The following is a 13807-nucleotide window of genomic DNA, read 5'->3' as shown; positions in this document are numbered from 1 at the left end:
AAATCTCCACTAATGAAATAATGTTGTAAACCTCCCAATCATGCTACAAGAAGAAAAGACACATAAAATTACACAGTAAAATATTCCAAAATGAAGATAATTCTTTCCTGGTTACCACATGTGGTATCAGTATTTTGCATATAAGCTAGAGAACAAATTAAAGTGTCATTGAGAGGGTCCCAGATCTCCAGCCAAGGTGTGGTCATTCCTTTCTCTTCTGGAAATGGCTTTGAATCCTCAGCTGCCAGTCAGCACACATACCCCATAAGTTCTCATGTGAATTAGGTCTTGCAGCTCAGTTTATTTCTGAGTCTATCACCTTTCATCTTATTTATTTTCTCTTTTTAAAATATTTTATATATTTTTATTTTATGTGTAGGCATGTATTGCCTGCATGTAGGTAAGTGCACCCGTGTCGTGCAATGCCTGCAGAGGACAGAAGAAGCTGTCGGATCCCTTGGCACTGGAGTTACAGACAGTTGTTAGCTACCATGTGGGTGCTGGTATTTGAACCTGGGTCTTCTGCAAGAACAGCCACTGTTCTTAATCACTGAGCCATCTCTCCAGCCCCCTGTTTATTTTCTTAATGGCTCCCATAGCTCCCAGAGCACTTTAAAAGTAAAGATTGCTCTCCTTCTATTCCATCTTATCTGACTTTTCTTTTTGGTTAGGGGGCTGGTCTATCAGTCACTTCATTCAACAGAGAAATCTGGCTTTCAATTTTATTGTGTACTCTTGGGTTTAGTTGGGGCTCATTTGTTTTTGTTTGTTGTTATTTGAGACAGTTTCCTTATAGCCAGCTGGCCAGAAACTTGCTCTATAGATCAATCTCATAGAGGTCTACCTGCCTCTGCCTCCTTAGTGCTGGTATTAAAGCTGTGTGGTAATATGCCTAGTTAATGTGTACTACTTTTAAAATTTGTTTTCACATGTACTTATTTTGTTAGTTTGTGGTGTATGTGTGTGCTGTGTGTGTTTATACATGTCATAGAATGTAGGTGGAGGTCAGAGTGCACAATAAGTTCTATCCTTCCAGTATGTGGCTGCTGGTATCAAACCCTGTTTGCCAGACCTGGTGGTAAACACAGCCACTGAGCCATCTTGCTAGCCCTTAATGTGTATGCTTAACTGCTGATAAAGTACAAAGTGTGAGTACTCACAATTTTATTATAATTACCATAAATGCTTTGAAGGTTTTTAATGACAGAATAAGGAAGATTTTTAGGCCCTAAAGAGACTGGTCCTAAATTCAAATAATGAATGGCTCATATATTGACTCCTTATATAATTTTTCTTCCAAAGATCATTTTTCATCTATAAGTCTCTTAGAGTGTAGATTACAGGGTTCAATAATAGTGCTGGCTTTATAAAACTGCCCAATGGTTTGTTGAATGGCAGTTTGAGCAAGTCTTTGATACATTAAAATAGAGGGAACAGCTGGGAGTGGTGTTGCACGCCTTTAATCCCAGCACTTGGGAGGCAGAAGCAGGCGGATCTTTATGAGTTTGAGGCCAGCCTGGTCTACATAGCGAGTTCCAGGACAGCTGGGGTTACAGGAAGACTCTGTCTCAAAAAGACAAAAAAAAAAAGAAAAAGAAAAATTGAGGGAACCACAAAAAATAATCAATTCAGATGACTTTCAGTAAGGAGTGTATGTCACAGCTAAAATGGCAAATAGTACTGGGATCACAGAATGGTAATCTGTAAATGGAAATCAGTTGAATAGCTAGGTGTGAAATCCTCCAACCTAGAACACTATTGGTAACACATCACACATCCATTACCTCATAATAAAATCATGCAAGGTCAATCAGGTGACCATACAATGGCTATAGGCCATCACCAACTGAAGACATTAGATCTAATTTAAAAAGTGTTTTGCAAATTATTCATGCAAAATAAAATTAGAGTGATGTGGTATTTTCCTAAAAGCAACTTGGAAAAAATGGTTTCAAATAAAAACAGAAATAATAAACTAACAAGAATAAAGAGCATCATTAGTTCATCATCTTTTTCTCGAGTAGACCAGGAACCCAACCTATGCTTGCACGTGCCAAACCACTGTGATGAGCTGGTCATAGTGCAATGCACTCTGCAATCTTGCTCCCTCTGGGACTAGGCCTAGAAAGCTTTGTTCTGGTGCTGTATTAGCCTGTTGTGCTATCTAGAAACACTCCACCCTGCAGCCATCTTCACACTCCAGTTCTTATGGTGATGGCCCACCTTATACACTGGGACAACCTGGAGTCCCACCTCTAATGATAAGAGTGAGAACCTGAAGCACAGACCAGCTAACTGTTCATACATAATCAGAAATCAACCATGTTCTGACAATAATAAAATCAGATTCAAACTTTCATTCAACAAAGGCAGGCTTCAATTTCATGAGATGCACAATCAAGAAAAGAAGTCCATATGCTCAAGTCACAATGTAAAAACACAATTAATATGAAAAAACAGGATAATATGCTCCCACCAAAACCCACTGGTCCTTGAGAAGTGCTGCACAATGGGAACTGTACAGAGGACTGGCAGGACACAGATCCTAAAAGGACAATCTTGGTCAGTGAATTCAAGGACTTACTTTGAATTGATGCCAGGTATATGTTCTGGTTATCTTAATTATGAAATATGATAGGAAAATCCCATAACTTTGAACTTTACAGATTAGTTTGTGCTGTTATCAGTTGAATGGGAATACTTTTGTAGCAAATATATCATTTGTGTATGATTGTGATATTTATTTATTCAGTTGTTATGTTATTGACTAAATGGTAGAGATTTCCCTGCCTCATGTCTTCTAATAGCAGTGGACATAAATTTGGAAGGATTAAACAGCTGAGGCATCAACACGTATCTCAGAAGAATAAACTTACTCCTTCATTTTCTCAGCCATGACCTTTCCAGCAGGGAGGTTGGAATTTCATTTATAAATAGATAATTGTAAATTCATCCATTCATCCATGTGACTTTCCTTAATGCTGAAGAGAGAGAAAGAGAGATAGAGAGATTGATTTAAATAAAAATATGAATGATCTTCATTGAACATCAAATGAGTAAGCTTGGAGGATTCAGAAATACCTAAGTAAAAATTACATGAAATTTTAAAAAAATCAAGGGGTTTAAAGAATTCATAAATAACTACCTCAAAGAACTCAAAGAGGCTAAGAATAAACTCCTGAATGAAGCAGAAGAAAATAAAAATATTCTGCTGAATTAAAGACAAAAACAATTCAGGATTTCAAAGTGAATTTATGAAAGAGATATGAATAGTGGAAAAACTCAAGTGGAGACGTAAATGGAATTGAAAAGCTCATTAAGTTAATCAGAAAAGACAGAAGGGTCTTACCAGAACATAGCAAGTGGAAAATAGAATATCAAGACATGAAGATAAAGTTTGAGAATTAGACTGCTGAGGCAAAGGATATGAGTAAGAATTAAACAGGAGAATGGCGTATGAAGGAGCTGTGAGACACCCTGAAAAGGCAAAGATCAATGACTTGTAAGCATACAAGAAGAAGAAGAATCTCAAGTCAATGGCTTTGACCAAAAAGATTGTGGAAGAAAATTTCTTTACATTAAGGAAAGACATGGACATAAGAATACAAGAAGCACACAAAACACCAGATAAACAGGATTAGAAAACAAACTCCCATGGCATACCATATTATGAAATACACAAAAATTCAATTAAAAAAAAACACTAAAAATGGGGTTGGAGAAATGACTCAGTGACTAAGAGCACTGGCTGATCTTGCAGAGGACCAGGGTTTGATTCCCAACACCCTCATAGCAATAGCACTATCCATAGCTCCAGTTCCAGGGGATCTGGCTTACTTTTCTGACCTCTGTGGGCATTTTGTGACTTGGTTGCCCTTACACGCATGCAGGAAATGTACTCATATACTAGAATAAAAATACTAAAAGATAAAATATTTTTTAAAACATTAAAGATGCAGAACAAAAGAAGACACTGAAATTTACAAGAGGAAATTCACAAGTCATATATAAAGGAAAACATATCAGTATAAAAATGGAATTTTAGTGTAAACTTTAAATAACAGAAGAACTAAAACAATGTATTCCAAGCACTAAATAGCCACAGATGCTAACACAGACTACTTTACCCATCAATATTTATATCATGATTAAACAAGAAAGAAAGATTGTTCATGTTATAAACAGCTTGAAAGAATCGATACTTACCAAATCAGCTCTACATAGATTACTGGAAGTAATACAAACGGCTGAAGAAAGAAATAACCATACCCAAGTGCCAACAGAAAGCAAACTAATGAAGGTATAATTATGGAAACACAAAATAGGACTAAGAACACAAACAGAATTAAATGACAGTAACAACTACACACATTTCAATAATAGCTTTAAGCTTCAATAGTATCAACTTTCTAATCAAAAGAAATAGGCTAGTTGGATGGATTAAGAAACAAAATCAATCTTTTTGTTCTCTATAAGAAGTTCATCTCACCTTCAAGGACACGCACCATCTTAGAGGATTGAGAAAACCTATTCTAAGTAAATGACACAAAAATTAACAAACAGAAAACAGGCATTGCTTTCCTTATATCTGACAAAAAGACTTCAAACTAAAATTAACCTAAACAGGAATGAATCAAACCCAAACCCAGAAAATGAGAATAAGTGAAAAATTTCAAAGGAGAAATCAATGAAATGGAAACAAGTAAAACAATACAAAGAATCATTGAATCTAAAAGCTGGTTATTTGAAAAGATAAGAAAGATAGAATAACCCATAGCCAAGCTAACCAAAAGAAAGGAAAATCCAAATCAAGAATATCAGAGATGAAAAGGGAAACATCACAAAATTGTTACAATGGAATATTTTATATAAAATATACTCCATTAGAGTCTTACAAGAGCCTGGGACTCTGTTCATAGGAACCTACAGCAATGGTGTTAGCACTCACAAGTCCCATGCAAACTCAAGCAGACAAGCCCCCAGCATAGAACATGGGAAATGGACAGCAGACATCAATATTAGATGAAGAAATATTGGCAACTGATTACTGCTGGGTGAGGAAAAGCTGATTTTCCTAAAGTGAGGGACTTAGATAGGCTTACTGGACCTCAGTAGATGAACTTGCACTGAGGGACATCTGGGAACACTGTTATTTCTTACTATATTCTAAATAAAAATAGTATGCATAGACAAGTATCTATCACCACTTATCAAATAAGCTTCTTTTTGTGGCAAATGGAGAATATTACAAACTTCACAACTGGTCAAATGTACAGAATAAGTGACCATGTGGTGTCCAGCTCTAAGTGACATACCTGAAATGCAACTTCTATAACTAAGGCTCCAGAAACATGGAGGGAGAGGGAGCTAAAAGATGTCAAGAGACAGAGGGACAAGATACCTACCACTAGTTAGCACATTCAATGTATGTTAGGGGAGCTACAGTAATGAAATCTCCACAGTATTGTAGTTTAGAAAGATCTGCACAATGCAAAAGCAGCTAACAGGCCAAGGTGGATGGGGGGAATTCCTAGAGGCTCCACTCACCTCAGGATTAAGAACTATAGGCATTCAATGGATGCTGAGGGAAGGAGAACCAGTTTTCTCCTGGGACAATCTCTATTAGAGGCTATCTAATCCCAAATTGGCAATAGAATACAGGTAGAAAAGAGCACCACTAAGTGTATTCAGTAAGACTTACACACACACACACACACACACACACACACACACTAAATATAAATATAAATGTGTGTGTGTGTGTGTGTGTGTCCCAATAGCAATCAAGGATGAGGACAAGAAATTGAGAGGGAGTTGGGGGAACATGGGAGGTGTTAGAGGGAGACTAGGAGGGATGGAAATTATGCAAAAATTATACTAGTATGAAATTTTTCAAAATTGAAAATTCAAAGAGAAGAACAGCATTGAATCTCATTCATTATGCATTGATGCCATTAACTTGTTGTATATCATGGTTCAGATGAATGAGGACAAATTGTAGCAAATATGCTTTTTGCTCCAATTAATTCTGTGTGAGGCTCACAAGGATCACTTGTTTTCTTCCTGCCTATTTTTATGGTTGTTTATTCAAACAAGTATGAATAGGACATCTATTTGTGTCAAATTATTTTCAGTTGCTTTGTCAATAATCACTACGAATGTGAACGGGAAATCATTCTCTTCTTACGATGATTTGAAACATATCAATGGGGTGAGATGTGTACAATCCGAATCAAGAAGTGTCAGCATAAACATGTTCATGATGTGATGCAGGTTCATAGAACAGGAAACTATTAATCAAGTTGTGATGGGAAATGCTTCCCAAAGAAGCAACATCTTAGCTAAACTTTGAATTGGATAGAGTGGAACTGGCTAAAACTAGAGAGGATACAAGGAAATTCTACAAAAAGGTACATAAGGTATAAATTCATAAATATGGAATATAATTGAAAATACATAAAGTAACACACTCAAAATGAGTAGAACAAATTATGAGCAGTCTTGTGTATGTAACTATCTAATTCATGCCTCTACTTAGAAATCATTTTCATAGTTGTAAAACATTATTTTTAGTTTTCACAATAAAATTCTGCTTTTCCTCTTTTCCTCATCTCACACTACATTTATTGCCCACAAAGTTATTTTCATACTAACAACCTTATAGCTTCTTTCACTACTCTGTTCTTCATATACGACCAATATATTTAAAGAATTTTGCTGACTTTCCCTTCAAAACATTCCCAGTTTTACCATTTGTCCTACATCATGGTTGCTTCCCTAGTGTACTTGATAGCTTCCTGCAAAGTTCTCTATGTTTCACTTCCACACCATATTCTCTTCTGAAACAGCAAATGTTTCCCTTTTATGAGTTTTATTGAGACTGTGTCTTCTGTGTTCATTACCCATCCAAAGATGTATTTCCTGCCCTTCTCCATCCAATCTTCCTACCCTGGCATACAAGACCTAAGTTTGCTTCAGGGCACGGTATCTTTTCAAACTTGTCTACTACGTTTCTTCAAATTCATACTACCTTATATTCATTTTTTTCATTTATATATTATACAGTGTACTTTCAGTCTCCTGAGTTTCACATGTTATTTCTTTTTGTTATTTCTTATTTGAATTTCTAATTTCAAAGAACAGAGTCATTGACCTCAAGGTAATTCTTGTGGAAGACTGTATAATAATTTTCTTTTTTATTAAAAAAATTATTTGTTATTTTTATTGTATGTGTGTGCATGTATTGCCCTATGTTGTGCAATGCCCAAGGAGGACAAAAGAGGCTCTTGGATCCCCTGGAACTGCAGTTATGAACGTTGTTAGCTGCCATATGGGTGCTGGGATTTGAACCCGGGTTTTCTGCAAGAGCAACCTGTGTTCTTAACTGCTGAGCCATCTTTGCAGCCTGATAATTTTCTTTTTTATGTGTTTGTTTAATCAGAAATATATCGAGCACTTACACTGTGTTCTGCTGTGCACATCTGCTCCCAGTCATAATGTATTCTGATACAGAATATGATTCAAGGACCACATCATCACAGAAAAAGTTTGCAGAGACCAAGAAACCACTCTCACCATCAGTCTCCCACATCCCAACATAGAAGCAGAGCCATTAGTTTGCAAGAGAGTGACTTTATTTTTTTTGAGAGCCCTCTACCTTACATATCATATAAATACTGACTTATACGTTTCTGAATGTTCTTCAATTTTTGATGAAAAAGAGTTTCCCTTGAGAAAATCTGTTTAATTACTTAACTATTTTATCTTTTTTCCCTTTTCAATTAGTTGAAGTGTTAATTGATAACCATAAAATGAAACAAAAGTACCTAAACCATATTTTTTCAAGTTTCATATTACAGCATAAGTAATATTCCTACAGGGCATAATAAACTTCATGGATGTGGGAGGCTACTGTGACTTATGAATGTTCACCTCATAGGGATCTGGTCTTTTGAAATGTTCTACTACTCAGTGTGGGTCCTACTGTGTACTTATGTTCCACAGCTGAGAGCACTCACTTTTGTGAAAGTCCCTTTTGTGTGCTATACTTGACAATATTTTTACTTTATGGAAGGAAACTGAATTTTTATTGACCTAAGCCACCATATTTGGAGTTTTTTGAAATAACCACAGTAGGAAAGCAAGACAGTGACTACATCATGGATATTGTTTCCACACACTGGGCACATTGCACCTCCATTCTTATTCTTACTCTCGTTTCCTCCTGTATCTCTACAGTGTGGGAGCATGACAGCTGACAGCCTGGATGCTGAATGAAAAAGTACAGAAGGTGTGACCAATGCAGTAATAGTAAAGCTAAAGCAGTAAGAGAAAGGAAAATGATAATAGAAACAGAAAGGGAACGAAAAGACTTTGAGGCCAAGGGTCCAGTTTAATTACTTACACTAAAAAGGAAATAACTTAAAGCAAATGTCACCAATCATAGCAGCTATTGGACAGAAATTAACTTCATCTCACCTCTACCCAAGCAAAACAACATATATTCTCTTAGGAATAAAATCAGAGAAACAAAGAGAACAGCTAAATCCAACATGCTCCCTCCAAACAGACCTTTACAAAAGTAGAGCAGGAACTGGCAAGATGGCTCAGCAGGTAAAGGCCATTCCTGTGAGACCTGGCAACCTGACTTCAAGCCTCATAACCCGCACAAAGTTGGATGATGATAACTCACTCCACAAAGCTATCATTTGACATGCACACATTGACACAGGTGACCACACAAATGCATCATGTTCACATACCCGATAATAATTAAGAATTGGTTAACATTTTCTAAAGTAAAGCAATTCATATCCTACCAACGGCATAAAATGGATATTTTAATGTAGTAATCATATATGTTTAATATGTGTATTGCACATCAATTAAAGGAACAAAGCAAAAACCAAAATATTACTTCTATTTGCTACTTTGTGTCATTGTTACTATATGAGAAATTATTAATTTTTAAATTTAAAATATTTGTTTATTTCTTTTCAAATTTGACAGCAGAAATTAAAGTTCATTTTTTGGACTGCAATTTGGTTTTGACCATGGAGGAAGACTTTGGGGAAATGTTTTCCCCAAGGTCATTAGCATTTTGCTCTTCTGTCTTTAACCAGACTACGTATGAAGTAAAAGGAACATTTTTCGCCAAAGGCACAATGACCTGACAGATCTCCATAGATGAGAGGATCAGGAACAAGAAGACTGATTTCTGCCACCCTGGAGTTTAGGGATCCAGGGATTCTCTGGAACTAATTATTCATAAAACAATTTCTCAGGTATCATCCTTCTTTTACTTTGAGTTTCTGAAGCCACATCTAAGAAGAAATATAATGTAAATTCAAACACTTTTGGAAAATATTGGTGATATTTCTTTTTCTTACTGGAAAAGATTGTTTGTGGATGAGAAGTTATTAAAAGTGTGTGCATTTATAATATAATTGCAATGTCTTGCTTTCTGAAGAAAAGGAAATATGAAATAATTAAGATAGTGATATGATAATGAAGCATGCCAGTTTCTGCACAGGATTATGAAGTAGGGATGCAATGACGTGAATAAGAAAATGCAAGTCATTGGAAAGGACAGTGGACATCGAGTCTGAAGTACTGAGAAAGGGTGGGAAGGAAACTTGGAGAGCCACCTTGGAGACAAGGCTTCCCCTAGTCCTCTGTGCTTTACAATTTTCCATGCAAATACCCAGCTTTGCCAGAAAATCAAACAACCTAATTAGCATATGCTCTAAACTGCTATGTTTTGAATTCATTTCTGTTGAATAATATGTTCTTAATCAGTAAGATATCAAAGGAGCATGAGTACGTAAAAACACTGGAATGAGCTTGGTTTTAAATTTGAATTGCATTATTGTTACCACTATCATGACCCTTAGTTTTTCCTAGTACTTTACAATGCACAAAAGATGGCTGACCTATAGTTACTTCTCTCATTTTTGTATGATTTTAATTGAATTTTTATGTATTTTATACAAAACATTTTAATCATCTTTATACCCCTCCCCCGTCCGCACCCTCTAATAAGATGAAAGGATGGAAAAAAATTCCAAGCAAATTGCATTAAGAAACAAGAAGCAGTTAGAATTTCAATTCTCTTAATTCCTAAAACATACACCTGAAGAAACAGCCCACACTCTTCTCCTAAGCTGAAGGGCAGAAATGGCTGCTGAGGACAGCTGAAGACATTGGACTCTGCAGCTGTAAGAATTAAACACTGTGGCTCTTGAGGGAACATGCTCTCATGAGGACAGCCTACAACTTCAGAAGTCATTTATGTTCATGTTTAGGTTTGCGAAGGAGTCTTGAAAATCTCTTTAATCACAATTTCAGTGACCCCAATTAGAATACCTAAAATCCCAACACTGAAAACACATCTATTGAAACATTGTCCTCTGCCTAGCCTCGTTCTGGTCCTTAAATACTGAATTCACCCAAACTAAACTGCATGATGTAGCAAGCGTGAGGCATGAACTGGCAGGATCTGTGAAGAGATGCTGAAGTGCAGAACATTTACATTTTTTGTTTCTGTTTTCTTTTTCTTCATTTTAAGAGATAAGCATTTAACTATCAGGTCAATGAACTATGCAAAATCCTTTGGTAATCACAATTTGCAGTTGAAGAAGTTACGTGAAACTTCGCTTCCATTTTGATAAAGCAGACCAAATAAAGCTATCTGGCTTCATCTTCAGGAGGTGATTTTATTACTCCTACTACTGTTTTTATTATTCTTCACTATTATTGCTTTACATTCTCTTGTCTTCGCCTCCTTATGAACTCTTAATTTCATAGTAGAAGTAATTATTAATACAAGTAATAGTGAGATTAAAAACTCTATCATTTCACAAATGAAATAAGAGAGGTCTCAGAATGTCAAATTATTTATTCAGGCTACAGCAGGAGTATTTAAGCATAAATTATGTGCAATTTAAGTTTCTTTCTAGGGTACCACATAGTGACATTGAAAGCCTGATAACAGAAAAGAGGCCATAAATTCATTTCAACAAGAGTCAAGTTTTATAAGAAGGAGCAAGAACATGTAAAAGTCACTGAGGTTCAGCTGCTTGAGAATTCCTGAGCAAATGTGACTTCCAGGCAGGGCAGTATACAGCACAGAAAAATAGAACAGATGTTTCTAGTTCTGCATCAAAAATAAATCAAGACTTTCCTGATACATAAATATTTTTGTTCCTCAAACCCGAGGTCTATTCAAAAGTCAATAGACTACTTTACACAAAATAAATATTAATTTTGTAAACTGTTGCAAAAACCTCAAAAACTGGTGGGAGATAATACTTCAAGTATCGTGTGAGACTCTAAGTATTTTCTTTATCTCTTTGGACTTTGTTTTAGCATTTGATTTAAAAAAAAAAGTGGGGTATTAATCAACAGTAAGCACCTACTTTTACATTTTCATCTGCTGGAGGTATTTATTTGTTCTGAATCAGAAACTGATTTTGATGTTTCGTTTTTTTTTTAATGTGTCCTTCAGGTAATTTCATTTTCTCTTTGAAACATGATATGGAAACAGTCAGCAATGTAACTGAATTCATCTTCTGGGGCCTTTCTCAGAACCCAGATGTTGAGGAAGTGTGCTTTGTGGTGTTTGCCTTCTTCTACACAGTGATCATTTTGGGAAATCTCCTCATCATGCTGACAGTCTGCACTGGCAATCTGTTCAAGTCTCCCATGTACTTTTTTCTCAACTTCCTGTCATTTGTGGACATTTGTTACTCGTCAGTCACAGCACCAAAGATGATTGTCGATCTATTAGTGAAGAAGAAAACAATTTCCTATGTAGGGTGCATGTTGCAACTTTTTGGGGTTCACTTCTTTGGTTGTACTGAGATCTTCATCCTTACTGTTATGGCCTATGATCGGTACGTGGCCATCTGTAAACCTCTGCACTACATGACCATCATGGACCGGGAGAGGTGCAATAAAATGTTGCTGGGAACGTGGGTGGGTGGATTCTTACACTCCATTATCCAAGTAGCATTGGTGGTCCAACTCCCCTTTTGTGGTCCCAATGAGATTGATCACTACTTCTGTGATGTGCATCCTGTGCTGAAGCTGGCCTGTACAGACACCTATGTTGTTGGTGTTGTGGTGACAGCCAACAGTGGTACCATTGCGCTGGGCAGTTTCGTCATCTTGCTAATTTCCTACACCGTCATTCTCTTGTCTCTGCGAAAGCGGTCAGCAGAAGGCAGGCTCAAAGCTCTGTCCACCTGTGGCTCCCACATCGCTGTGGTCATCATCTTTTTTGGTCCCTGTACTTTTATGTATATGCGGCCTGATATGATCTTCTCAGAGGATAAGATGGTGGCTGTGTTTTATACCATTATTACACCCATGTTAAATCCTCTGATTTACACTCTGAGAAACACAGAAGTAAAGAATGCAATGAGGAAACTATGGAGTAGAAAGGTTTCCTGGAAGACTAATGGGAAATAGCTGAAAGTTACTATGTAAACTGCATAACATTTGATTTCCTGAGCCTTGGTTAAGTCCTCTTTTCAGTGAAGCAGTAACACTAACCTCATAGGATTTGAAAGAAAATGAGGCAACAATATTTTCGTCAGAAGTAAGGAATGATCATCATATTACAATATGGTGTAATCAGATGATTTCCTGTAATATGTGTGACAGAAATTATATTACTCAGAGTCTTAAACGTGATCATATCAAAATCCTTTCTTTTTCTTATTCCTTTGAATGTCTTTTAACAAAAATGACTGTGGGTGAAATATTTTAGGCTGTTTCTAGGGTTTAGAGTGTGTTTGTTACATATTCAGTTCTCGAGATGTTTATTGCATAAATGACAGCCCACATCAATAATAGCACTCTATACTGTGTTCTTGCACAAATCCTGCAAAACAGAAAAACTTGGGCTCCTAATCTTAAGGAATTAACACTGAATGTGAAAGAGATGACAGGCATTTAGAAGACAAAAGATTAGTTTTCATTATTTGGTTTTGATTTCTATTTTTTATTATTCATTTTCTTTTAATTCCAACACTTTGCTATTTGTATTCAGTTCTAAAATTCTAATAATATTATTCTCACTGTGGACATGTATTTCTTTAGATGTAGACTGTTTGCCTTGATGAAACACTTTCCGTAAGCATGAGGCAGAAATCAAGATTTATTTTTTCTGGAGTTAATCTTTGAAACACTGATTATTCCTGACTTTGTTTCATTTGCTTTTCCTGAAATCTAATTATTAGTGCTGTGTTTTTTTTCCACCTGTACATGGGTTTTCTTTATGTTGGAGATGGAATATAAATATTACTACTGGGAAGGACTGTAGTTCCTAAAAATGAAATCACCAAATCCACATAAAGAATGAAAACAAAACTGAATGTCATGGGACATGTCCATATTCTTAGCACATTGGAAGGACAGGCAGAAGAATCAGGAATTCAGGGCCAACCTTGGTGACTTAGCAAATTTGAAACCAACCTGGGCTATAGGAGGAAATTTTTTATTAGCCACAGGTCGTTTGCATTATTGAAAGTAAAATTTGTCTTAGCTTTCCCAGTTTAATTATGTATTCACTCTGTCTACATTGCCTCTCTTTGTTCAGTTTGAGAACAAGAACTTGTTTAACATTTACAAACTTGACCTATAACCTTGACAACTTTTATTTCATGACTTTTTTTAAATTGAAATTTTTGTGACTTTTTAAAAATATAGTTTGGTGGTATTAACTGCTCCCCTATTCACACAATTCTCCCACTGCCCCCCACCACAATTTAATGTACTCTCATTAAATATAAATACATGTACA

At 36.1% G+C, this 13807-nt stretch overlaps 1 protein-coding gene across 1 annotated transcript; it reads left to right on the top strand.

The window, feature by feature from the left end:
- The first annotated feature begins 11517 nt into the window (after window positions 1–11517).
- Window positions 11518–12471, top strand: LOC103729599 (olfactory receptor 4S2). Its single transcript, XM_008827674.2, has one exon. It carries the CDS (start codon window positions 11536–11538, stop codon window positions 12469–12471), a length of 936 nt encoding a protein of 311 aa, XP_008825896.1. The 5' UTR covers window positions 11518–11535.
- The last annotated feature ends 1336 nt before the right edge of the window (window positions 12472–13807 follow it).

Source organism: Nannospalax galili, unplaced genomic scaffold (assembly GCF_000622305.1).
Source record: "Nannospalax galili isolate Female #2095 unplaced genomic scaffold, S.galili_v1.0 scaffold593, whole genome shotgun sequence".
NCBI classification, from domain to species: domain Eukaryota; kingdom Metazoa; phylum Chordata; class Mammalia; order Rodentia; family Spalacidae; genus Nannospalax; species Nannospalax galili.
Note: the sequence above shows the minus strand (reverse complement) of the source record. Positions and strands in the feature narration are given on the sequence as shown.

Coding starts and splice junctions, on each gene's coding strand:
- LOC103729599 (XM_008827674.2), top strand. CDS start 11,536: ATGGAAACAGTCAGCAATGTAACTGAATTCATCTTCTGGGGCCTTTCT.